This window comes from Anabas testudineus, chromosome 9, assembly GCF_900324465.2.
Source record: "Anabas testudineus chromosome 9, fAnaTes1.2, whole genome shotgun sequence".
In the NCBI taxonomy this organism is placed as follows: domain Eukaryota; kingdom Metazoa; phylum Chordata; class Actinopteri; order Anabantiformes; family Anabantidae; genus Anabas; species Anabas testudineus.
In genome coordinates, this window is record NC_046618.1 from 3412882 (window position 1) to 3436577 (window position 23696).

The following is a 23696-nucleotide window of genomic DNA, read 5'->3' on the forward strand; positions in this document are numbered from 1 at the left end:
GCGATGGCCTATGAGGTACACTCCATTGTTTGTTTATTTGTCTGTGCTGACTTGACTTGGAGGCAATTTTGATGAAACAATGGGGAATGATACATGTAGGACTAGTGCATGTTCTGTTCTATTGTGATATGAAATATTTATTTTGTTTTACAGAGCCACAACTGAGTGCCCTCCCACCCCCAGCCTGTGTGGCTGTGCCCCATCTGGCAGGTTTACAACAAACACCGCTCCAATCTGCCCACTAGAGAGATACACAATGCCTCCAATTGTCATCTGACTAATTGTTCTGCTGAAGGAACAGACCACTCAGGAAACCACAGGGCTCATCAAATCGTCAGAGATCATGAACCAGTGCATGGCAAATGTTAAAAAGGACGGAGGAAGCGTGCATTCAGGTTATGTTGTTGTGCAATGCGATGTTTTTGTCAAGTGTTTGTAAGAGCTGTCAAGAACCTATCTACCAGCTGTGCATGTAGAGCCGCAGCAACAAGGTGCAGCACTGCTGAGCGCAAATGTTTTATTTCAGCCAGGTACAACGTTAAACGCAAGTAATATGTTGATAACATATAAATAATACTCAGGGCATTTTGCATGAATGGTGTTGCATTGGGAGTTGGTGAAACTCGTGTTTCAGACTGGAGGTGTCAGTATTTATCATTTGTTTGTGAGTCATTCAGAAAAAGGGTGTGGGCGTGGTTTAACGTCATGACGCACGGCAGTGTTACGTAAACCGTTCGGCGCAAAAATTTAAACATTGAACAGGAATTAAAAGTGCAGCCACGTCCTCCGGCTCTATTACTAAATATACGAATTCACAAGAAAGTCACATCGGATTTGACACATTTAGAGGTACGTGGAGTGGACAAATTAAGTAAGGTGGGAAAAAGCGTTTGTGTGTGCAAGGCAGTTAGCTACGAAAGATGGTCAGAACACGTTCATACTGTATGAGCTAAAGCTAGCCGAAGTTAGCATTGTTATGCTAGGTTGCATGTTTGGTTCGAGTTCAGCTTGTGAAAAGCTATCTCGCTATTTGTTTTTTTATTTGCTATCTAAAACCGCCTATTAACACTAGTCTATATCGTTTATTAACGTTAATGCTTGATTCTACTGGTGCACTTTTGTTAATGTGACAGTCGTTCATAATAACATTTTTCGAAGTAAACGAAATTGACAATAGAGCGAAACGACTGTAAATGTGCAAGTTATGGGAAAGGAACCATATGTAATGTAACATAACTCTGTGGTGTAAATGTTTATTAAATCTTTCCGAGCATTATTTTCTGTTTTTACATCTTCCAATTACAATTTAAACCAGTTTTATATGTGACCAGATATTTGACTACTCTCACATAACGTTTTATTCTTTGTAGTGAACGTTAAAAACCTGATGTTGCCTTTTTCTTTTTAGGCAATACAACCTTAAATGTAATTTTAGTAAATCAGAATCAAAAAGTATATATTAAAATAAATGTAGTCTGCATGTCATCGTCACTGTAAAATGTTCTTGGCCCTCTGCTTTATGTTTATCTTTAACAATAAAATAAGATCCATGCTGTTTTAGGTGGAGGTAAAACTTAAACCTTTGTCACAATGTATCTCTGTGATTACATGTTCTTCTGACTCTAAAAGCAACTATAAGATGAGTGCATCCTCTACACCCGTTTCCCGGGTACGTCCAGGATGGGTGTCATCCTCCTTGAAGAATAAGGGCCTGTCCCCTGCAGCCTGCAGCACCCCGCTGCTTGCAGCCTTCCCTGGCAATGATGATGAGCAGGAACGTCGTCAGCGGCGAAGGTCAAGGGTCATTGACCTTCAAACTGCCACTGACTCCTCCTTTAATGACTCTGCATCTCAAAGGTAAGATTAAGGTTTTGTAAACCATGCTTATGACTGTGTTTAAGCAAAGGTTTTGGTGAAGGCCTGTGATGTTACAGTGTAAAGTTGTATTTTGACGACTTAAAGTGAATCTTGTGTTTGTATACAGTGCTACAGGGACTCCTGCTGCTGTGCCCAAGTTGTCAAATGCACAAATCTCAGAGCATTACTCCACCTGCATAAAACTCTCCACTGAGAATGTAAGTATATGTGGACCAAGTGCATGTATGCACAGCATGCATAGTGTTTGGACAGAGAAACAACATTCAGTTTCACATTGTGTTCATTTTAAGTGTTATAATAATTTCATCTCTTCAAATGTGGGTCATTATTGGTATCTTTTACATGTTTAGTAAAACATTTTTTACATTTACATTTAGTTATTTGGTAGACGATTTTATTAAAATTGACTTACAAGTGAGATAAAAAGCAAGCAAAATATCTAAGCCAAGAAGAAAAACAATAAAGTAAAGTGCTCTAGAAAGATCTGCTTCAGTTACATGGGGTAAGGGGGCAAGATATGGGAGCAAGTTTTGTTTTTTAGTTTTTAAGGTTTTGAGTGCACTGAAAGGTTCAGCAAGATTTTACTTTTTAAACTAATCAAAGCCAAAATGAAACACTAATTCAAGACTTTTTCTTTTTGAGCAGAAAATCACCACCAAAAATGCCTTTGGTCTGCACCTGATTGATTACATGGCTGATATTCTCAAACAAAAAGATTCTGAGCTCACAAACTTCAAGGTATTGGTTGTTGTTTTTTATCCACTTTATGAGCATTTGACCACTTCAGTGATACCCCAGTTTAATTGAATGTATTATTTGTTGTAGCTATTAACATTTAAGTCATGAAAATTGTAGAAACGCAGTCTGAGAGATGTTTTTTGTTTGTTTGTTTCTACCAAATCATGTGAGTTATGTTAACAAACAGCAATCCAAATAAATGCATGCAGCCTGAATCCATTAAAACAGACTTTCACATCTTAAAGGTCTTTATAGATTATACTGACAAGCAGTGTTTTATTTGATGGGAAAACCGCATACTTTCTGCATACTGCATACATGCTGAGTTAATCTGCAAATGCAGTGTTGTAATTTTGTGTGTGTGTCTACCTCAAGGTGGCAGCTGGCACTTTGGATGCCAGCACAAAGATCTATGCTGTCAGGGTGGATGCTGTTCATGCTGATGCCTACAGGGTGCTGGGTGGCCTGGGGGGCGAGACCAAACCCGGAGAAGGTGAGAGCCTCAGCAGTGTTGTTTATTTTCATATTTATTCATATTTATTTAAGTTTTTCCTACAGAATGTCAAACTATATTATTTACATTATCCTGTTATTCCATTATACCGTTGTTGTTTCTGTTATGTATTTGCTTATTTCATGTTTGTGTATATATAGACCATGGTCAGAAAGAGGAGGACGGAGGTGATGAAGGGGTTGCAGGAGGTGACGTAGCTGCCAAGCAGCCAAAGAAAAAGAGGCCTCCTAAGAGGACAGTGGAGCAGAACCTGAGCAACATAAATTGCACAGATTCTGAGAGGAAGTGTGAGGTATGAAGTCATTTTTATGAAGTCATAATGAGTTTAAGCCCACCTTAGTTTCTAAAGGAAGATATTTTTTTTATGCTGTAGAACAAAACGCAAGTATGATGGCTGTTATAAGTAGTACTTTCCTGGCCTGATGTATCTGTGCATGAGTAGTTGAGTCTTTCATGTTATGTTTTGTAAATTGTGAATGAATTCATTTGTAAAGGTCACTCAGGTGTAAGCCAACTCACCATCACTGCAGTTTCATTATGTTGTTATTGATAACACTTCATAATCACCTTATATTTATGACCAGAATGTTAAGCCCATGTTTAGCAATTAAGAGAACTTTCTGCTGATTCTTTTTTTTTGGATTTTTCTTTAGTGTTTCCATGCCTAAAAGGACAGCTGACATTCTTAAAACTAAAAGTCATTCACAGTCTTTTAACCACTCTATCTTACTGTTTACTCTGAGTATTTTAGATGTTAGCTCTCTCATCACATGGTTGTTTGCATGATTATCTGTCATTCCTCCTTGGCCAGGTGGACCCAATGTTTCAGAGAATGGCTTCTTCATTTGATGAGAGCAGCACAGCAGGTGTCTTCCTGTCTGTTCTCTTCAGTGAGAACAGTCGCTGTGAGCTGCTCTTTCCTTCCTACATAACGCTCCTGCAGTCCAGACCCTCCTACTCTCCTCCGCCTCGGCAGGCAGTCCCTGCATCCCCGTTCATGGGTAAAAAGCATTCACCAAGCCCAAATGTGTTTCTTTCCTTGGGGTAAAATAGTTAAGTAGCCATTATACACTGTATAGTGTACAATGGCTACTGCTATACACTGTAAGTGTATGCACCCTGACTATATACTAACTGTGTCATCTTTTGAGCTGTTCTTTAGAAGAAATTAACCTTTCTGTGCTTTGTCTCTGCCAGGCGGACTGCAGCGTTCGCAAGAGAAAAGCTCCATCTGCCCATCGCTGCAGGACTTCTCTTTCACAAGCTGGAACCCTGAGCAGGTCAGAAAAACAACAGAAAAATAACCTAATGGATGATGGATAATTAGTGCTAATGCTACAGAGACAGTTGCAGTTTCGTCCAGGAATCTTCTGTAGGACGGTTTAAGATCAGATCCCTTAATATCATCGATTTCTGTCTGAATGTGCACCCTCAGACTATGAATCAGCTCTTGGAGAAGATGAAGCAGGGAGAACATGTGTTTGATGTGAACGCTGAGCCCGAGCCTGAGCATGAAGAAGAAGACTGCCCAGACTTTGACGCTGACTTTGAGGAAGAAGTTGGTGACTGTGAGGAGGGGTCCAAGGAGCACAAAGAGGGTTGTGAAGCATCTGGGTCTGGCAAAGGAAGGTAGGACCATTAGTTGTAGGCAGTAAATAAATGTACTGTACATTTATTTTGTGCTCAGAGATAGGAGAACTCACTCTTTTACATCAGACCTTCTGATTAATTGACTTGTCTTTTTTTTTTTTTTAACCATCCTAGGGAATGATGTCTCTTTCTGCACCTTTTTTCTTTTGTCTCCTGGTTCTAATGCTGTTTGAATCTTGTGTTAGGATGAAAGAATTGTCTCCATTAAGTTGTAGAATAAGAGGTTCTTTTCATATCTTAGCTTGCAAGTTCGAAATTTATTAACCATTAACCATGGGAGGGAGTGATTACTTTGTCCATTATCACCAGGGGAGCATGCATTTAATTCATTAGAACATACTGAATGTGTCAAATCAAACACTTTGAGCCTCTGTTAATAGAACCTCAATTTATGTCTGTGTGCGTGTTTGCCTGAATGGTTTCTGGTTGTGGTGGTACAGGGATGTGATTCCCATTGGAGAGGGAGACATCGCCACTATGTGTCTGCAGCTGTCCTCTCAGCCCAGAGAATATTCATACTTCAGCCCCAGAACCATGGCCACATGGGCTGGACCAGGCTACTGGCAGTTCAAGCCAAAACACAAGTGTGAGTAAAATTATGGCTCTAACACATAACTGGAGGTAATTGTGGTATCCGGGTAGAGATTAAGTGTTATTTCTTAATATTTTATTCATATACACACACACACACACACACACACACACACACACACACACACACACAATTATATATATATATACATACATACATTTAATAACTGAAGTCAGACTATTTCTATAAGACTGTAACTCGGTTCCTCAGTCTGTAGCTTTTTCTTTATATAGAGCTTGTCAGGTTTGGTCAAAAGCAATCCCATTATATCTGGTGTCATAAACAGAGACGTGTTTGGATACTGACAGTACACACACAAAGCTTATTTATGTTTTTTTTTGTGTGTGTGTGTGTGTTTTTTTCTGATGTGTGGATAAAGTAAGCTTTCATATTTCCACTACCAACTGAGATGATTTTACTAATCATGCTGCCAAATGTGCAGAGTAACAATTATCCCTCTTATCTGACTCCTTTTATTTTTCCCTCTCTCTCTTAATGTATTTCATCTCTTATAGTGGACCATTTGCCTGACAAGGAGACACGTAAAAGAAAGCCCAAAAAGAGCTTTGAAATAGACTTCAATGATGATGTCAACTTTGACAACTACTTCCGCACAACGAGGGTAAAACACTTTTGCTGTTTGTTTATTCCAGGCACGGCATATTCATTATGGGGGAGTTTCAGAGTCAAAACAGCCCTCGTACTAAAGATCATCACGACAACCTAGACTAAACCATCTGGGTTTTATTTTGAAATAAAAGTAAATCATCGTTGGTGTAGACAGGCTTTATGTTCTGCAGTTCAGTCCGGAGCTTTGACACCTGACAGCAGAGTCCTTTAAATGCAACATCCATTAAATCATCCATTGAAATGTGCAGGCATTAAAGCTATAATATAGCCCTTTTCGGTAACCATAGCAACACATCGTTTTGCTCTTTGTGGTTGATTTTTGATACAGCTGGTGTCACAGTTACAGTATCTGTTCAGGAAGTCTGGTTTTAGTTGTTGCTCTACCCTATACACTACAGCAGAATTTATAATTATTCATACCACCTACTGTTGAAAGGTTGAAACAACAACTGCAGTTTTTGTTTTATGGTTTGACCATAAAAATCTAAATTATTGTTTAGAAAATATATATTAACACTGAGCCAGACATCATTGTTCTTCCAAAATAATTTTTAGATTGTTTCTGTCGGTCTCTTTCTACATATACTGATCTGAGCACAGGCCTTTAGATCATAATCTAGAAAAAAAAATACAGGTGCTTCAGTAATTCAGTCTAGTGGAAAAACATACAAGCTTTACCTAAAGTCATGTCTGTAGGGACTTGTAAGACAGTCATTGTCTGTAAGAATTTGAGACACTGATCGATATCTCTAAATTCTGTCAAAAGCCACAAGCTTCTGAGTTTCAAAATAGACTTGTGTGTCTAAACTGAATTTGACATTGTCTGCTGTCCCTTCACAGGCTGCCACCACTAACAGCAAGTCGGCCCTCAGTGCCAGCAATAAGAAGACAACTCTACCAGCAGACTTCCAGTTTCCCCCAGAGACGCTTTCCCAGCTCAGCCTCAAACCCTCCAGCTCGGTGAGACTTAACTGCTTCTGTCAGCTGACACACATGGTGACCCAGGTTCAAAGTAGAGGTGCTTAGAGATGCTGTGGTCCATTACATTTGCAGACCAGGGCAGAATAACTGTTAGTTTGGGCTCATTGTTTGTAAATGACACACTTCCACTAAGTTCTGTTGAGGTCCAACATACTATAATAGCAAAATAGTTTGCTTGGTTTGTTATTTACAGTTTACTTGTAGGTTATGTGTATCTTTGGATCTTGGGTTGTACTGTCTGTAATCCTCGTTATCGCCTCTCTTTGACTGTGGATTCTCCTGCGTTTTACTCCCCCCAGTCCACCCCCCCAACATCCCCAAATTCAATACAGTATCCCAGAAATGTGATATTCCTTGTTGTAACAGGGCCTATCACTTATCTTTGTACGCAGGCTTTAGGCTAAGAACCTAACATTGTACCTCGAGTAGTGTTAGTAGTCTATGCTGTTCAGATGCAGTGTAGGTCGTGTTTTTTGTCCCAAAAAATAAAAACAAAACAAAGAAACCAAGGTACTGTATGTACCAAACACTGGCTCAGAAATCAAGGTCTGAACCAAACCTTAGATTTGGAGTTCTTACCCATAATCTAAAAAAGGATACATTTGGTTTTGTTTCCCTAGTTGAGTCAAGAAGGCCAGAAGAGGCTGTCTGGAGAGCTTGGAGAAGGAATTGGAGACTATGACTACAACAATGCTAATGACACAGCCAACTTCTGTCCAGGTCTTCAGGTTTGAAACCCACTTTTTATCTGTCTTTTATTTGTGTTTATTTTATTTTTATTGTTCGTTCATCGTGGGCCTGTATTTTGTCTGCAATAATTGACCCACACTCTGGCTGACACCACCAGGACATCACTGGTACATGTCTTGCTGCAGGGTCTAGTCATCACATAAATACAACACACTGCAATATTATAAATATTTAAACATGACAACATTTCTGATCACATTATGGTTTATACCAGTATTATCAAAAGGATTTTCAAACCAGATTTCAGTCTGAATCAGCCCCGTCTACAACCAGATGATTTTATTTTTATAATCACTGCATCACCAGCAGGCTGAATTACTACCTCTGAACCAAATACTGGACTGAAGATTCAATGTTTTTGTCATCTCTTTATTCGTCTTCCTCCTCAGGGTGGTGACAGTGATGATGACGTCGAAGGGTTTGGTGGTTCAGACGACACACAGCCTTCAGGTGACAGTTTACCCCCACCCTCTCAAGATCTAGAGGGTGTCTCCACCTATGGGGAAGATGATCTGGTACCTGAACCGCACAGGGTGAGTAACACATGATTTTAGTGCAGGTTACACTGTGTGGATCTTGAGACATAAGATAACTGAACACAATAGTAGCTGCAGCTAAAGTTGCTTGTGAATTTCTAGTCACACATTGTTCACATTTGGTACCTGTGAACATAACGAAACACTTAAGAAGCCTGAAGGCTGTGGCCACATTTTAAACCATAGGATCTGCTTATTATAAATTGCATTGATTATAATTACGATTTCTTTTTGTTCTGTAGGTTAACAAGATTGAGATCAACTATGCTAAGACTGCAAAGAAAATGGATATGAAGAGACTCAAGAACAGCATGTGGACTCTTCTGACAGAAAGCCCTGAAAAACCCACGGAGGTAAATTAGCTTTTATGTCTGCATTTACACAAGATCGTAAATCCATCAGCATTAGGCATCGAAACTTCTGTCCTCTGTCACTACCCACATTTGATTTGCAGAGCAGTCGGACCTTTAGCTGGTGATCAGTTCAATGCTATTGTGTGTATATGTCAGCTATGATTTCATGCTCCCTGCAGGTGGTGGAGACTGTGGAGAAACCAGAGGTGTGTGGGGAGAAAGCCTTCAGTCAGACCACAAAGACGCTGCTTCAAAGGTACCAGCAGACCTCCCACCATGCCTGCAATGCTACAGCATTAATGAGGAATAATAATGACTGTATAGCACCAAAGTAGAACTGCATGCATGTATACGTGTACATCTTATAGTCTACCTTATTTATTTAATTTATTTATACACACAGGGACTTCTTCAGTCCCTCTATACTTGGACTCAGTTGTTATGTTAGACAATGATATCATTACTATCACTACAACACTTGTTAGTTGAGCTTGTATTTTAGCCGAAACACTGTTGACGAATATGAACAGTTTGAACGCAGCTCTGAATCTGAGAACCTGAACTAAAAACTACAATAGCAGGATTGAACGTGATCAATACCAAAAGCAAATGTATTTTGTCTTTGTGTCTCTTTGTGGTGGTCAAGGTTACCAAACACGATGGCTCAGAACCTGTCGGTGCCTCTCGCATTTGTTGCTCTGCTTCATCTTGCCAATGAAAAGGTGAGCACAGTTTATTTTAAAGTGTGTTCTTATGTGCACAGTAATGTTGTTTTCATGTTGTTCCTTTTAAACATCACATAAACCACTTAAAGAGTCTATGTTGTGCTTTTTTGTATGTTAGAACGTCTGTGTTTGAACAATGCCAAAGTTAACAAAAAATGAATCTTGTGTCTTCTCTGACTTCCCGTCAGCTCCCAGACACTTGACTTAACTGAACACTTCCAAAACACTCCCCAGTCACCAGTCATCAGTTAAAAAAAAAAAACCCACAAAGAATACAGTTGTACACACTCCCTTTTCATATTGTACCCATGGCTCACTGCAAAACAGCCCACTAGCACAGAAATACTGTATTTTTTTAGTAGTAGCCTTAGGATGAAAATATAAACACGTTATAGCCAATTTATGCTGTTGTATGGGAAATATGTCCAAATCTCCTAAGCTTTATTCACAACGTGTGCTTGTCTTATATGCAATAATATGTGTTTTTTGGTTTTCTGTTTGTAACAGAATTTGGAGCTGGTAAAGGTCGAGGACATGTCAGATATCATCATCAAACAAGGTCACTGAGAAGAAAAGTAGAAGGAATGACTTTTGTCTTGAGAAGTAGTGCTGTTTCTGATACTCTTATCTTACTTATCTCCCTTGTTCACTTCATATGATCAAATCTTTCTCGCTGACTCTCCTGTTTTTGTGTTTTAATAATGATTTTTATCAATTTGTTTTGGCAAATATGTAAAAAGGAACAGTCAATCCAATGGCGTTATAAACATTTCCTTTCTTTTATTCTGTACTATTGATGCTTTTGATGTAGATAATTTAACTTTTCAGCCACTGCACAAAACTATATATTGTCAAAAGAAATAAAACCCTTTTTTCTCTAAAACGTACTGTATAAGTTGATTTTGAACCATAAGTGCTTTTCTCACGATAATCCCAGTGAACAGTATATGTAGCACATGTGCTAATGTCTAATAGGGTTATTGTTTACCTAAAATAACCGGGGTTATTATTAGCTGCCTGTGATTTAGAGCAGTCTTCCGCAACTGTCAGACATGACAGCATGTCATCAGTATTTTGACGTCACCACCACCTTGCTGGTAAAACCGGTTGGTTGTGGCTGGTTCTGCTGGCTGGATGGGACTCAGTATGACATCAGTTACTGGAAGGAACTGCAGGACAGGGAGGAGTCAACCAGCTGAGACACTGAAGTCCCAGCCACACTGTATTCTACATGAAAGAGCTAGTTCCATTTCACTCACAGGCTGATTTATTACAAACTTGACAGAATGACCTATGGTGTTTCTACATTTTCAACAGTTTCTTGTGGCTCAAGACACTAAAATTACATATTTATCTGTCACATTGAACACTGCTGTTGATGTACTGATGCTGAGTGACCAAAAAAAAACATTACTCTGTAGGATAAATTGGAAATTATCTTCTCCTCTATGACGAAGTCAGGGCCAGACAGGCCACCCCTAATGTCACTGCTGTCAGAATATATAGCACAAGGAGCACTAATTAAATTTGTGGCTGCAAAACATCATCATTGTGTAACGTCAAGGTGCAACAAGGTGGATAATCCCTGACCAAAGGTTACCGCCCCACACTGTTTATGATTATGTAAGTTACAAAGTGTAACGTTTGTATTATTTGTATTATGCATGAATTATCTTCTAAAAGTAGGGTTTTCATTTTGAATAGAAATTGAGTCATTTTGTAAAAGTGGTCTCCATTCTTTGTTCCAGAGGGAACATCTCTAAGGTGTTTGTAGAGCAGCAGCTTTCCCCATGCTGCAACCATCCAGAAATCATAATCACTGAGAACATGGTGCCCTCAATGCATGGTTTGTCTTGCATAACCAAACAAAAACACCACATGGGAAACAGGTGATGGCACCACACTGAGAGATGTAGGACAATCCTACTCAGACTGCGATATAGGGTGGCTGTACTGATGCTTTTACTTTAAAGGTCAACCTCATGGAGGGTACCTTACCACTACTATAACGTGATATTGGTAGTTATATTTCTGTGTTTGCAAATGTCACTGATGATAAACTCATTTATCTCACAACCACTAGCATTTTGTCTTGGCATTGTTGTTAGAGAAGAACAAAGAAATTGTGTGAGTTGATTAAATTATATTTATTTTACTCTTTTACTGTCCTTGTGACATTTCTAGCAGCTTGTGAAAGGCTCCCTATGGAGTCATTTCCTATCTTTCTTGTTCAGCCAGCAACAACAGAAAAAAGCATCATCAAGTTGGACAGACTGATCTCAGTAATTCAGTGAATGCTGGCTGTGTGCCAGTGACGTCACCCCGACGATAAAACAGGTAAAGCTTCTCCGAGCTGCTGTCAACAACAACTGCAAAACAAAGGAAATCACCTTCAAAATAAAAGCGCGCTATAGTCATCGTTCAATGTGGATTTCTGTCAGAGTGAACATAAAATGGAAACGTTACAATGAAGTATTAAAACGATGTATGACTTAAAATATCAGAATCGTCTTTATTTAACTTAAGGATTAAGATGTTTCAGATCCCCTGCAGTGCATATAATACTCCCATTTCATTTGATACCTTTTTCAGTGTTACATGTGCCTGAATTAGGACACCGTTGTATGTCTTTAAAATGATTTAATATTTACTTTCAGGTGGGAACACGCGTACAATCCTTTATTTAAAAGGAGACAGGAAGTTGTGGCTGTGTGATGATCAGCTTGACAGTCCCAGCTCAGGAATTCCGATTGAAAGGGAAAAAAACAACCAGGAAGTCCAACAGGGAGGAAACACAGGCGCTTTGGTTGGACATTAAACTACTAAGTCTTAAAAAAAAAAAGTTTTTAAAAGTTTTTAAACAAGAAAACCGTCGTAGAAGGGAGTTTATCCATCGGACTACACCGTGAGGACAAAGTCTGCAACAAGAACAAGATGGAAACTGATCCGGTAGGTGATGTCCCAGCTTGAAGCCACTTGTTGTTTAGAAAGCCTTTCCCTCTTCCCTCTTCCCTCTTCATGTTCAGCGCCAGAAACGACGAGCAGCAGGTGGATTCAACTCACAAGAAGTTATATCTGGTTTGAAAAGTGTCGTATCGTGTCTGAAAACTAGTTACAGAAACCGCCGCGTTAACTTGTCGTTGTTGAGAGAGAAAGTCTCAGAGACGCCCGAGCAAACGGCCTAATGAACACCTACCACACAGTCTAATGTGGAAACTAGGGGGTTTCTCTTATGAGATAGGCTATGTTTGCCACTTAAACTTACCTGAACACTTTATTGATGTTTTAATTTAATGTGACATGCATTAATGTTTGTATCACTAACTGTAGCTTAGTGGCTTATAACTGAAAAGCACCACTCTCTCTGTAACGTAACTGTCGGTTAAGCTAGGAGCGTGCAGCCAAACTCCACTTAAAAATGTGCTAATTTAATGCCAACTTATCTAGCCCATAAATCGTATGACTCATAATGATTCACAAACACCATATTTCTCTCGTTTATTCGACGTCCCCACTCATGTAGATAATTCACTTTTTTAAGTTCCCAGCTTGCTAACTGTTTTTGTTAGCCCCGGATTGTAACAGTAATAAGAGGAAATGTGCGGTGTGAAAAACTGCAACTACAGAAGCAGATGTTGGATTTAATGAACAGTTTCAAATATGTGTTTTATATACCTAATGTCAGGGGTCATAGGCTACTTTAATAAACTGTAGAGTGAAATTAAGCTCAGAGCTCAAGGATGTCCCTGAAAATTCAAGGCATATACTTAAGGATCCTCATCATGGTATTTTATTCATATTTCAGACAGTAGGTTGGTCCTTCGTATTCAGTGAGTCTCACATTTGTGTGTTGATTATCGACATGAAGCTGTTGCTTCCTCTTGTGCTTGTGATTTTGAAACATTGCTTTGTTTCTCCATGAAGGACCAGACAAACCTTTGAACCTTAGCCAGCCGCACTAACTCAGTTCAAAATCAACAAACAGTGCTTTCCTGCAGTCTGCAGCACTTCTACTGTAAGGCAGCATTTATTGAAGGTGCTTTAATAAGAGAAAAATCTCTGTGTCTGCATGTGGTGCATTCAAATGATGTGCTCTCACAGATTCATTTCCTATTCGGTGAGATTAGGATGTGAGCAGTGAGGATTTTGCGTGCTTTGCATTTACAGCTGTGGTCAAACACTTCAACAGGAGAGATTGGATTTACCTCAGTTATTTTCTAGAAAACACTTCCTTGTGTTGTCGTCTTGCTTCTTCATACGTGAGCTAATGTCACACACGTCTTATCTGTCGTGCTTTTGAGCCGTCAGGTTTTAGTGGACTCACTTTCTGTGTATATCCGAGACATTTTGGCATTAGATCCTCCTTACAACAGTTCACATATTTGAATAGGATACTTAATTTAGCCAGCAGTGCGTGAACGTCTTGAACAAGGCTTGTTTCTGTCTCCTTTTTTCCTATCCCAAATTTGATACTTGATAGCTGTCAGCCATTCAGTGGGCCTCAATGAACTACTGTGGCTAGTTCAGGAAAGAAGGAGAAACCTGCTTTAAATGACAGTAAAACAAAAGCAAAGTTAAACAGGATGCACAGCAAGGCATCTGATAAGAATGCTAAAATATAAGATAAAGAACAGGAAGAGAAAGGCACATTAGCTACGCCTGCATAATAACTAAGCTAAACGTAGCTGTGTAGAAGCAGATCTGTAAAAGTGTTTTGGGAGGTAAATTATATGATTATGAATCCTGTGTATTAGCTCATAGGTTTAAAGGGAAATGAAGGAAGAGAACAACAATAAAAGGAGTACATGAACGGTGTTATGGACACTGATCATGGATGGATGCAATAAAGACATGAGGGAAGGGTAAAAGGAGAGAAGCTGAGCTGAGGTGACACTAAAAACCAGCTCTGTTTCCTAGAGACAGTTTTGTTTACAATCTGCGACTGACTCGTGGGACTTTTAAGTTACTTTGTACACCCGCACACACACACACCACACTGTGTAGACAATTTCTGCTTTGAAATGACACCTTTGACTGTGGGAGATCACAGCTTATCTTCCTGTTGAATGTAGACACACTGTAGCAGGCTTTCCCCAGAGACCTAACAACAGTAGTTTGACAGCCAGCAGGCTGAGCTGTCACGTGCAGCAGCCCGAGGGACTTACAGGACTTCCAGGACTTCCAGAGCCGGCAACAGTTGTCTGAAAATACAAGCCTGTCATTGAATGGTGTCCCGTTCTGGTGGAATATTGACTCATACTGCATCAGAAATGAATGCATCCAACCAATGGGATAACAATTTTAAAGGTTTTATTGCAAAAATCTGTCATAAGTTCAAAAAGGGCACATTTTCATAGGACAGGAAGTACTGAGCCGCAAAGGCGTCCTCCAGCTATTTGGTATTACATTTCTGTGACACCAACTAAAAGAACTGATTTGTGGTTGCAACCTTCCTTTGATGGAAACATCATGACTGGAAAACTGACTTTGTTGTGTCTTTAGACTTTAACTTTAAGCTTGACTCAAACAGCAATTGTAAGTTACTACTAGCTAAAACCTTTTTAGTCTAAAGTCACTATTATACTTTTTGCCAGATGCAATTCAGTGCATGAGTAGTCAGGGTGGATAATAAGGTCAGCAAACGTTATGGATAAACACAAAAGTAGTGGAAACGCATGGAGCTTGTGCCATCTATGATTCTGTTGTCGTTTTTTCAACTGCGATCTCACTATCATTGATATTGCAACTTCCTTAAGTGCGGTTATGGCTTCTGTTACATGAGCAACAGCAGCTCCAGCAGGCATGTCCACAGTGATACTGACAAGTACTGGTAAAAATCAATCAATTATATTGACAGCTTAATGCAACAATCCTGCCATAAAACCTCTCTCCATCCTTTCTTCCCATGAAGATCATTTTTGTGGAAACTGTTACATATAGGTGTTGATTTAAGTTTCTGATCATTTTGAAGGGTGTAATCTGTGGCACTGTTCAGTTGTAGTGGGTTATACTGACTGGTGTTAGTACATGTTATTGTGAAACACATCCAAAACTGACATTTTGTCAGTTAAAGTCCAGCAATGACTTTTTATTCACTGATTTAAGAACTACAAGCTAAAGATTTGATGTTCTTTGTTCTTTGTTCGTCAACTCATTTTCTTTCTTACTTTTGTGTCCAACCCCAGGAGCGGGGAGGAGTGGCAGCAGTGCCAGAGCCACAGGACAAGGTGCAGTCCCTGAGGGAACAGGTAGATGGAGTCAAAAACATCATGACGCAGAATGTGGATCGGATCCTGGCCCGAGGAGAGAGACTGGATGACCTCATGGGCAAATCAGAGGACCTGCAAGCAGGGGTCAGTTAAACCACAGCAGTTTATTCTTCCACTGTGATTTATGTTCAAGAGGGTTCTCTCTTCAGTGTCACTGTGATGCTAAACCTGCAGTGCACATGAGCAAAGAACTAGAGATGCTAAATGTAGACATAAATGAATCTGAATCGCAGCTAAGACTGAAGTTGAACATGAGGAAGGGATTAAGTCAACTTCAAGTCCAAATGAAATGGAACAGTACTCATTTTTACATTACATTACATTTTTACATTAACCTGTAAAAAACAACTGCCATAAAAAGTGTACTGTTCATTGTAGGGCATAATGTGACCACTTTCTATTCAAATACACATGCGTTATTCAGTTATAGTTATAGTTATAGTCCAGGAAATGCTGCACAACTTGCTGTTTAACATAACTGACCTTTACCACAGCATTGTGACTTAACCAGAAAAACACACATGTATCAAATTACACCAATGGAGGATCTGATCTGTTTCTCATAAACAGTAATAATAAATATAATGCTTGTAGAAAAATGTGATGGCCCCAGTGAAAATTGAAAACTGTTTGTTTGCCCCTGAATTGCCGTCCATGGCTCAGACTTGTTCAGAAGGGCAAAAGGGTTAAGATGTAACCTGTAACAACTCCGCTTCCATTTCTTTAGGAGACACTAGTTGCATGCTGTACTCTTGTCAGTCTCCACATTTTTCCTACATAGCTATTTATCAAACCTTCATGGTAAAATAGAGATTCACACACATTAAACAATCATACATGTGCAGAACAGTGATAATGTCACCTCCCATATTGTTCTTATCATTTTTACGTATATTGATCTAGTTGGTAAATTGCTAGATGCTATGAACAGGAAAACGCTAAAGCTGATAGTGCGTGCAACCTAATCTGCTCCACAGTATCTTGAAACTGAGCTGAACTCGCTGAGACATCATCACCTAAACTCCCAAACCAAGCAGAAACAGATCACAGCTGCTTGTGTTATTTCTCTTAAGCCAGGCAAAGCTCAATGTAACATAATGTTAAACTCCTCTGACTTAGAACTGAGAGTGACAGATTAAAGATTAACAGTTATCTACTGAATACAAATTTAAAAATGTATGCAGTAAACACATGAAGTGAAAGAAACAGTTTTAGTGTGTTCATCACCATATAGCAACCAAAACGGAACCCAGCCAAAGACTTAAAGAACCAGGCTAGAAAATAGATATAAGATAACTAATGGTTAAAGGACAGTTTAAAGGACAAGGTTAGAGTGCAGGACAGCTGCGGTGCACAGAAATTCTACTACTTTACTTTGTCAGTTGTATTGTATTTATTAGTGGAAAAAGTTTATCTGCAGCCCAGTTGGTCAGTTCTCCAAATCTGCAGTCATCTCAGTTTTTGTTTTGTTTTTCTTTTTGTGATCACAGGCTGTAAAAACATTTTATATTTTCACATGTTTTACATTACATTTAGTCATTTGGCAAACACTTATTAACACTTATTCAAAGCGACTTGCAAGTGAGGTACAGGGCAAAGGCAGGTTAAGCACTAGGAGGTCTTACCCTACTGGAGGTAGACCACAATTGGAATTCAAGCCCCAATGTCCTACATGGAGGGTGGTGATCTTACCTCTACACTATCCAGCTGATTTCATATATATATATGCACTCCAGACTATGCCTGAAGGATTAGATCCAGACATTGTGTAGAGTTGTGTGTTCATACATGCAGCACATACCAGAAGAAAGTCTGGGTGACATACATACATATATGCTCACTTGGGGAAATAGTCAGTTTAGTTTCAGGGTGAGGGGATGGTTGCTGTTTAGATCGTGCAGGGGGAACAACATGACTCAAAAAGTACTCAACGAAAATCGCAGTGCTTTGAATGCAGCACATTGAAGTAGAGTCAGCTACATGATTAGAGATAATGTGCTATGTATGAATCTCAGACGTCCAGAAGGAGAGAAGGCTGAGACAACAACAGTATACTACTATACTACCAGGGGGCTCGCAGGACAAAGTCCAGGCAATCTCCGTCTGAGTCAGAGTGCATGTGCAAGGCATGTCCATGACTAAGTTAAAGAACACTGCAGTGTGTATTTCTGTGTCCACATCTCTGTCGTCTTGCTCCCTGCTCAGGCTCAGCACTTCAAGCAGACGTCTCAGAAAGTGGCTCGCGCCTACTGGTGGAAGAACGTCAAGCTGATCGTGCTCATCGTAGTGATCGTCGTCATCATTGTCCTCATCATCGTCCTGCTGGCCACCGGAGTCATCCCTGTCAATAGCTCCACGCCTCCTGTAGTTGGTCCCACCAGCAAGCCATAATCGAACCCACATATGTACATACATAGAATTAAATCATATTTGTGTACCTATTGCACAGTATAGAAAGTAATATATAGACTCAGGCAAATCACAGCTGTGATATGAAACCTTTATCACTTCTGTGTTGGCTATCTATGGGTAACTTTCATTCTTAGAGTGTAATTTAGGGACTTTGTGTTTTAGTTTAATGACAGCTACATTTAGCCCTTATGAAATTTGTGAGAAATTGAGCACAATTCTCTATAGTGTAAGGTCTTCACCTGACTCAAAAGTTCACTTTAATGGTGGATGGAAATGATGCCTACTCAACGGTTTGTCTTGCTCAGACATATTTAATGAAAGGCTTAATCATGAAGATATGTATGTAACCATCAATGGCCTTATTCCTTTTTAAAGTCTTCCACTTTCTTCACAATCTAAACAAATATAGTTTATTAATTGTGTACACTTTGGCTTGCTTTAGTGTTTTCTACTTGATGGGTGTTTGAGGCAACATTTCTGCTTTTCTTATGAAAAAGTTTTTATGCACATAAAAAGAAAAACATCAGTTAGAAGAGTCACTTTATTGTCAATTGTTTTGCAGTGTTGATGGGATTCAGAAAATTAGCAGCTCCAACCATGGAATCCAACAGTTTATCTTTAAATGTACGTCAGTGAGGAAGTTCAGGTTGATTTGTACTTAGCTGTATCATCAGATTTCCCTCACTGGCTCACTTACTTCATTTAAACAAACCCCCAGTCTCACTGCTGTTACACATCTCTTATGTATAAAGCTATAATGAAAACCGAGATCAATCTCCTCAAGCCTACCAGCTGGGAGAAATGATTTACAGCTTGTCCTGCGCCCCCTGCTGGGCCACAGTCACAGATTACAACTTTAAAATTACAAATGAAAATGTACCATTCCACAACACAGCTCTGGAACAAAGCTCTTGCGTGTCTTACCTTTCCTCTTGCCCTGCTGTTACAGTACCAGTTTAGCTTCAGAGAGGTCAAAATGAATCCCATTCTAAACTGTATATAGATATATGTATATTTGCACCCACACATGAACCAATGTGTTAGTGAAAGTGTCTGTTCTTTACAGGCTATTTATTTAATGCTTTATGGCATTCATGTTCTTTCTTTTTTAATCAAAAAGAACCAATAAAAGCTGTATAAACTGATCCAGACTGATTCATCGAAAAGAAACATAGTGTAATTTTCTTGAACTATAAAGGAGGCTGTGCTGAAACTAATTCTCCACTGTGGTTTTTTTCCATGCTTTTGGGGTCCAGCATTGTAATTCCTACCTAGCTGATGTTCTGTGACGCTTCAGTTATATTTCTGTTCCAGCTGCTGCAGGCTTCTTACTGATAAATGCTGTTTTCAGTGTCTTTGACTTTTGTCCTGTTGAAGGGGAAATTGTTTTGTTTTGTTTTGTTTTAACATACTAAGACAACTACCAGAAATAACAGACTCCTGCTCAGCTGTGATGTTGCTGAATGTTTAATTAGCTGAATTCTCTAAGGTCTTATTTTTGGGATGTAATGCTTCTAATGGTCTGATATGGAATAAATAGTCTTGATTTCCACTGAGTTGTGGTGGTTTCTGTTTCTTTATTTACATCATCGCCACAAGATGGAGACAGAGAGGCCACCTGAGATGGATCAGAGGCTGGGTATGAAAGATGAACAACTAAGTAATAATGTTTGATACATTCCACATAGAGAACTGTGTTCACATCAAACCATTATACAAATTAATATAACAAAATAATCAAAGCACACTTTTCGTTTTTGTTTATTTGTTTTTCATAGCAGGTTGAGTGTTTTTGTTTTCTACATCTAAGTGACTCTAACCACATTTCTAAAGTTCATTGATTGGACTCCAGGTTTGCTAACCCCTGATTCGTTACCTTTTGTTGTCGCCAAGAGCTCACAAATTATATATCTTGTCTTTTATCTTGATAACAAGATCTCATTCTCGTTCTCATTCCTTTAAGAAAACAAAACCTCCACATTAAACTTACTGTACATTGTGTTTGAAGAGAAGTGAGAGATCATGTAAAACATTTAGAAACAAAAAAAACAATAATAAAAAAAAGGAGCATATCTGCCCTTTTAATTGTTATATCTTAAATTTATTAAGATTATGCCATTTTATAATACATTTATAATATTAAATTGGGAAGTGATTGAACACTGTTACATATTTCTAATCTAATCAGAATCTGAGGTCACATCTCTACATGTCCACCACTGGGACATAGTAATTATTATCAATGTGTAGTTTGTTGTTTGGTTTATGTACTGCCCTGTCCTTAGGTGTTGCCTGTTTCCTCACAGCAAACAGAGATTATTCATGACATTGTTCTGGATGTGGAAGAACCTGTCTGACTTCATATTGTTAGTTTCACGCCTCATCACGCTTCACTTCTCATTATTATTCATCTTAACGTAATCAGGTGTGTGACGTTCATTTAGTGCCGGACAAAGTTACCTTTATTCTTTATGATGTTCCATCACATGAACAGAAATAAAAGTCAAATTACTACATTGCAATTGCTTCTGTCCACCAGTCACGCAGGCTAATGCAAAAAATCTGCTATGTGAAGTTATGATTAAAGTGGGATGACACCAGACAGAAAGACTGTTAAAGCAGGAGCTCATTGTCTGAAGATACTCAGTCACCCAGATCATGGTTACCCAAATGTGCTGCTCAGTGGCAAATATCTTCATCATCATGATCAGGTTAACCAGTCACGCACATGTTTATCATGAGTCCTTTTTCGTGCTTTGATCTTTAGATTAAGAGCTTTATAGTTTGGCCTTGTTCTATTGATCCTACATGATTAAGCTTATGATTAACCCAGCAGCCTTTCATCTGTGCTTCAAATGCTGCATGTACAGGCTGCATTGCTCAATATCAAGAATGAGGTGAACTTTTTCTGCGCAAAACATGTTGATCTTGTGTACCAGGAAGTATGTCTTTTTTTAGTACAGTCTTTTAACCATCCCAGTAACTAACTACCTTACAGTAAATGTCTGCTCTCCTCCTATCCCTCACACAGTTGTTTTAACTCTGCAACAACTCTGGTTGCTAAAAGGCCATTTTTGAGTCTCCACATGCCAAAATCTTGGCTCAACAACTTTTGTGGCTCCTTTCCTCAGGCACAGAAACAAGGTCTCTTTTGTTTTAGCAAGTTCATGCCTCACTGCTCACAAACACTTCTCCTTATTCTGAAAGTTAGCTGGTAAACTGCAGAGTGTTCGCTTTTAAAAGAGACCAGGGACATTATTAGAATATTTGGGCTTTAGTAACTAACACCATTTTATTTAAGGAACGCCAGTTTTGGCCTGTGCATGAAACATTTTAGCATAAACCTGTGGGTTTGGATGTTATTGTCGTGACGACCGTCTTTAGATGCTGAGGTGATGCATAGTCGATGCATAGTCCTATTCTGCTGAACCAGCTGTTATCAGCTCACATGATTCATAACGTGACTCGAGCTGATTGTGGTCACTGTGGTGCTCGTCGTCATCGTCGTTCTTTTTTTTTTTTGTTTTTTTTATGAAACACTAAGTATGTTAAGTGCACATTATTATTTCTGTAGAACAAAACATTTGTGGAAAACAATTGGCTACATTTTAAAATGATTTTAGGAGGACGTGTTCAGTGTCTTCTACTGTACAGCAGTACAGTTGAATTTGGGCTGTAGGGTAAATACAGACACAGCCGTGTTTGTCACAGTGTTCCTGCTTTAGTGAAGCAGCGGAGGAAACTAAAGAGTTGACCAACAAAAAGAGACACGTGGTTCCACACTTTAACACGCCGCACTTTATTTCGATAAACACAGCACTGGAGTCCACTGTGGAAAGATTCTTCCCACACTTCTGGTTTTGCAGGATCAGACTTTTCCAGCCAACCAGTCGAGGCAGATCATTTACCACCCCCTGATGGTTCCTCCTGCTGCTGGGCCCGTGTCAGCCAACAGGCTTGTAACTAAAAATAGAGGAAAAACATAGTCATATTTCATAATACAGTACTTCTCCAACGTCTTCAATGCTTTGATTGTGAAAAAATCACTAGGTTCTTCTTGTGAAGACGTGTTTTTAATTGCCTGATACATAATGAACCGTTGCATGTTCTTCCCATGTCTCTGTGGGTTCTCTCCGGGTACTCCAGCTTCCTCCCACCGTCCAAACACATACATTACACATTACATTAGGTTATTTGGTGACTCTAAATTGCTCATAGGTGTGAATGTGAGTGTGATGATGATAATAGATAATGGACAGTACAATGTATCTGCTGTTTGTTAAAGTGCCACAAGATGGAGACGGAGAGTCTGTTTGGTTTCAGGCCCAAAGAACTTATCTTATGGGATTCCCCAGGGCTTAGTGAAACTACCAGTGGCACAACGACATACTTTGTCACGCTTTTAGTTTTGATCCAATTTAACCACAGGTTTTAGTAATACAAACACAGCTAAACATTTGCAAAAACATACAGAAACAGAAAGGTTCTTAGTTTCTGGATCGTTTAAATTTAAATTGCTGTAATCAGCATCTTTTACGTAGCAAACATTAAAATACCAGAAGATCTTTTCATTTTGGTGAATGTGAAGAATGTAAAAAGAGAAAAAGTTACTCCAGTCAGGCCCAGCTGGTGAGACTAGCTGCCAACATGCCTTCACATTGAACACATCTGTTTCCAGTGCAGAGAGATAAAACTTGAACTTGTATGAACTGACACATCACACTGAACAGGCTCGAACAGGCTCACCGCTGCTGTTGCCCCAACAGCACTGAATCTCTGTATCTGATCAGGGTGAATGTGCTGTTATGTCAACAAGTGGCTAAACTATTAAAGTTTGATCCTCATTAGAGAAGCCGTGTTTTTTGGAACAACAGCCTCTTAGACAAAAATCCACAGAGAGCCTATTTGTGGCTGATGGGACGCAGACTGCTGTAGTCATGCGGATGTGAGCCTGTCATCCATGGATCAATGTTAGACAATGATGTGATGGAAGGGGGGTCAGCGTGATGAATATGGCCTTTGTATTTGTGAAGCTTTTCCCAGAATACGTTGTTTGTAGTCTACTTGTTCACCCTGGCAGCTCTGACGTGACAAAATCTCATGTGCTGCATCACAAAACTCTAGCCACAACATTATGCCTATTATATAGTGTGCGTTATAGTACATTTACATGAATCACTTTGGCGTACAAAGGAGTTACAGTTTGAGCTAAAGGACAAGCCTCAGTGTCCACGTGCCCTCTGACATAAGATGTCACAAGACGCTGATACAGGTTAACAAGGTCAGTGCTGGCACATCTGTACTGAAACCTATCATTTCTTATTGGTTGTCTGACTGAACATCTAGACATTGTCACACACTAGCAACCAGTGGAGCGAAAACAGGATGTTTAGAAATCATCACTTGTTACTATACCCTTCCATTTTATATACCAGTATTAATACTACATAGTACTATTGTATGAAATCGAATGCCACAATATAGTATGGTATAATACTATACTAAGCTATACTGTACACTATACTATACTAATACTAAATGATATTATACTATATTTTATTATATACTGAGTTTGTGGGTGCATTCCTTCTTTTTGAGAACACAGTATATATGAGTGTGTCAATTTGACTACTTTTGTCTATATCTTCCAGAGGCTTTGATAACTCTT

The 23696-nt window shown here is 39.2% G+C and overlaps 2 protein-coding genes across 2 annotated transcripts; both read left to right on the plus strand.

Moving 5' to 3' along the window:
• Positions 1-390: 390 nt before the first annotated feature.
• On the plus strand, positions 391-10210 carry ncaph (non-SMC condensin I complex, subunit H). The gene is made up of 18 exons (XM_026343262.1): positions 391-849; positions 1630-1857; positions 1985-2075; positions 2524-2616; positions 2992-3109; positions 3271-3422; positions 3942-4131; positions 4328-4410; positions 4566-4759; positions 5221-5366; positions 5888-5994; positions 6843-6962; positions 7604-7711; positions 8123-8266; positions 8512-8622; positions 8802-8878; positions 9269-9344; positions 9855-10210. Exons 2-18 carry the CDS (start codon positions 1640-1642, stop codon positions 9912-9914), a joined length of 2088 nt encoding a protein of 695 aa, XP_026199047.1. The 5' UTR covers positions 391-849; positions 1630-1639; the 3' UTR covers positions 9915-10210.
• Positions 10211-12088: 1878 nt separating this feature from the next.
• vamp8 (vesicle-associated membrane protein 8 (endobrevin)) lies at positions 12089-19584 on the plus strand. The gene is made up of 3 exons (XM_026343263.1): positions 12089-12296; positions 15533-15700; positions 17822-19584. Exons 1-3 carry the CDS (start codon positions 12282-12284, stop codon positions 18005-18007), a joined length of 369 nt encoding a protein of 122 aa, XP_026199048.1. The 5' UTR covers positions 12089-12281; the 3' UTR covers positions 18008-19584.
• Positions 19585-23696: the final 4112 nt, after the last annotated feature.

What these genes read in the sequence shown, in the direction of transcription:
- ncaph (XM_026343262.1), top strand. Translation starts at nt 1,640, where the DNA reads ATGAGTGCATCCTCTACACCCGTTTCCCGGGTACGTCCAGGATGGGTG. An exon ending in AATGACTCTGCATCTCAAAG is followed by an intron (nt 1,858 to 1,984) that starts GTAAGATTAAGG and finishes GTTTGTATACAG; the next exon opens with TGCTACAGGGACTCCTGCTG. An exon ending in GCCCTGAAAAACCCACGGAG is followed by an intron (nt 8,623 to 8,801) that starts GTAAATTAGCTT and finishes TGCTCCCTGCAG; the next exon opens with GTGGTGGAGACTGTGGAGAA.
- vamp8 (XM_026343263.1), top strand. An exon ending in CAGAGGACCTGCAAGCAGGG is followed by an intron (nt 15,701 to 17,821) that starts GTCAGTTAAACC and finishes CTCCCTGCTCAG; the next exon opens with GCTCAGCACTTCAAGCAGAC.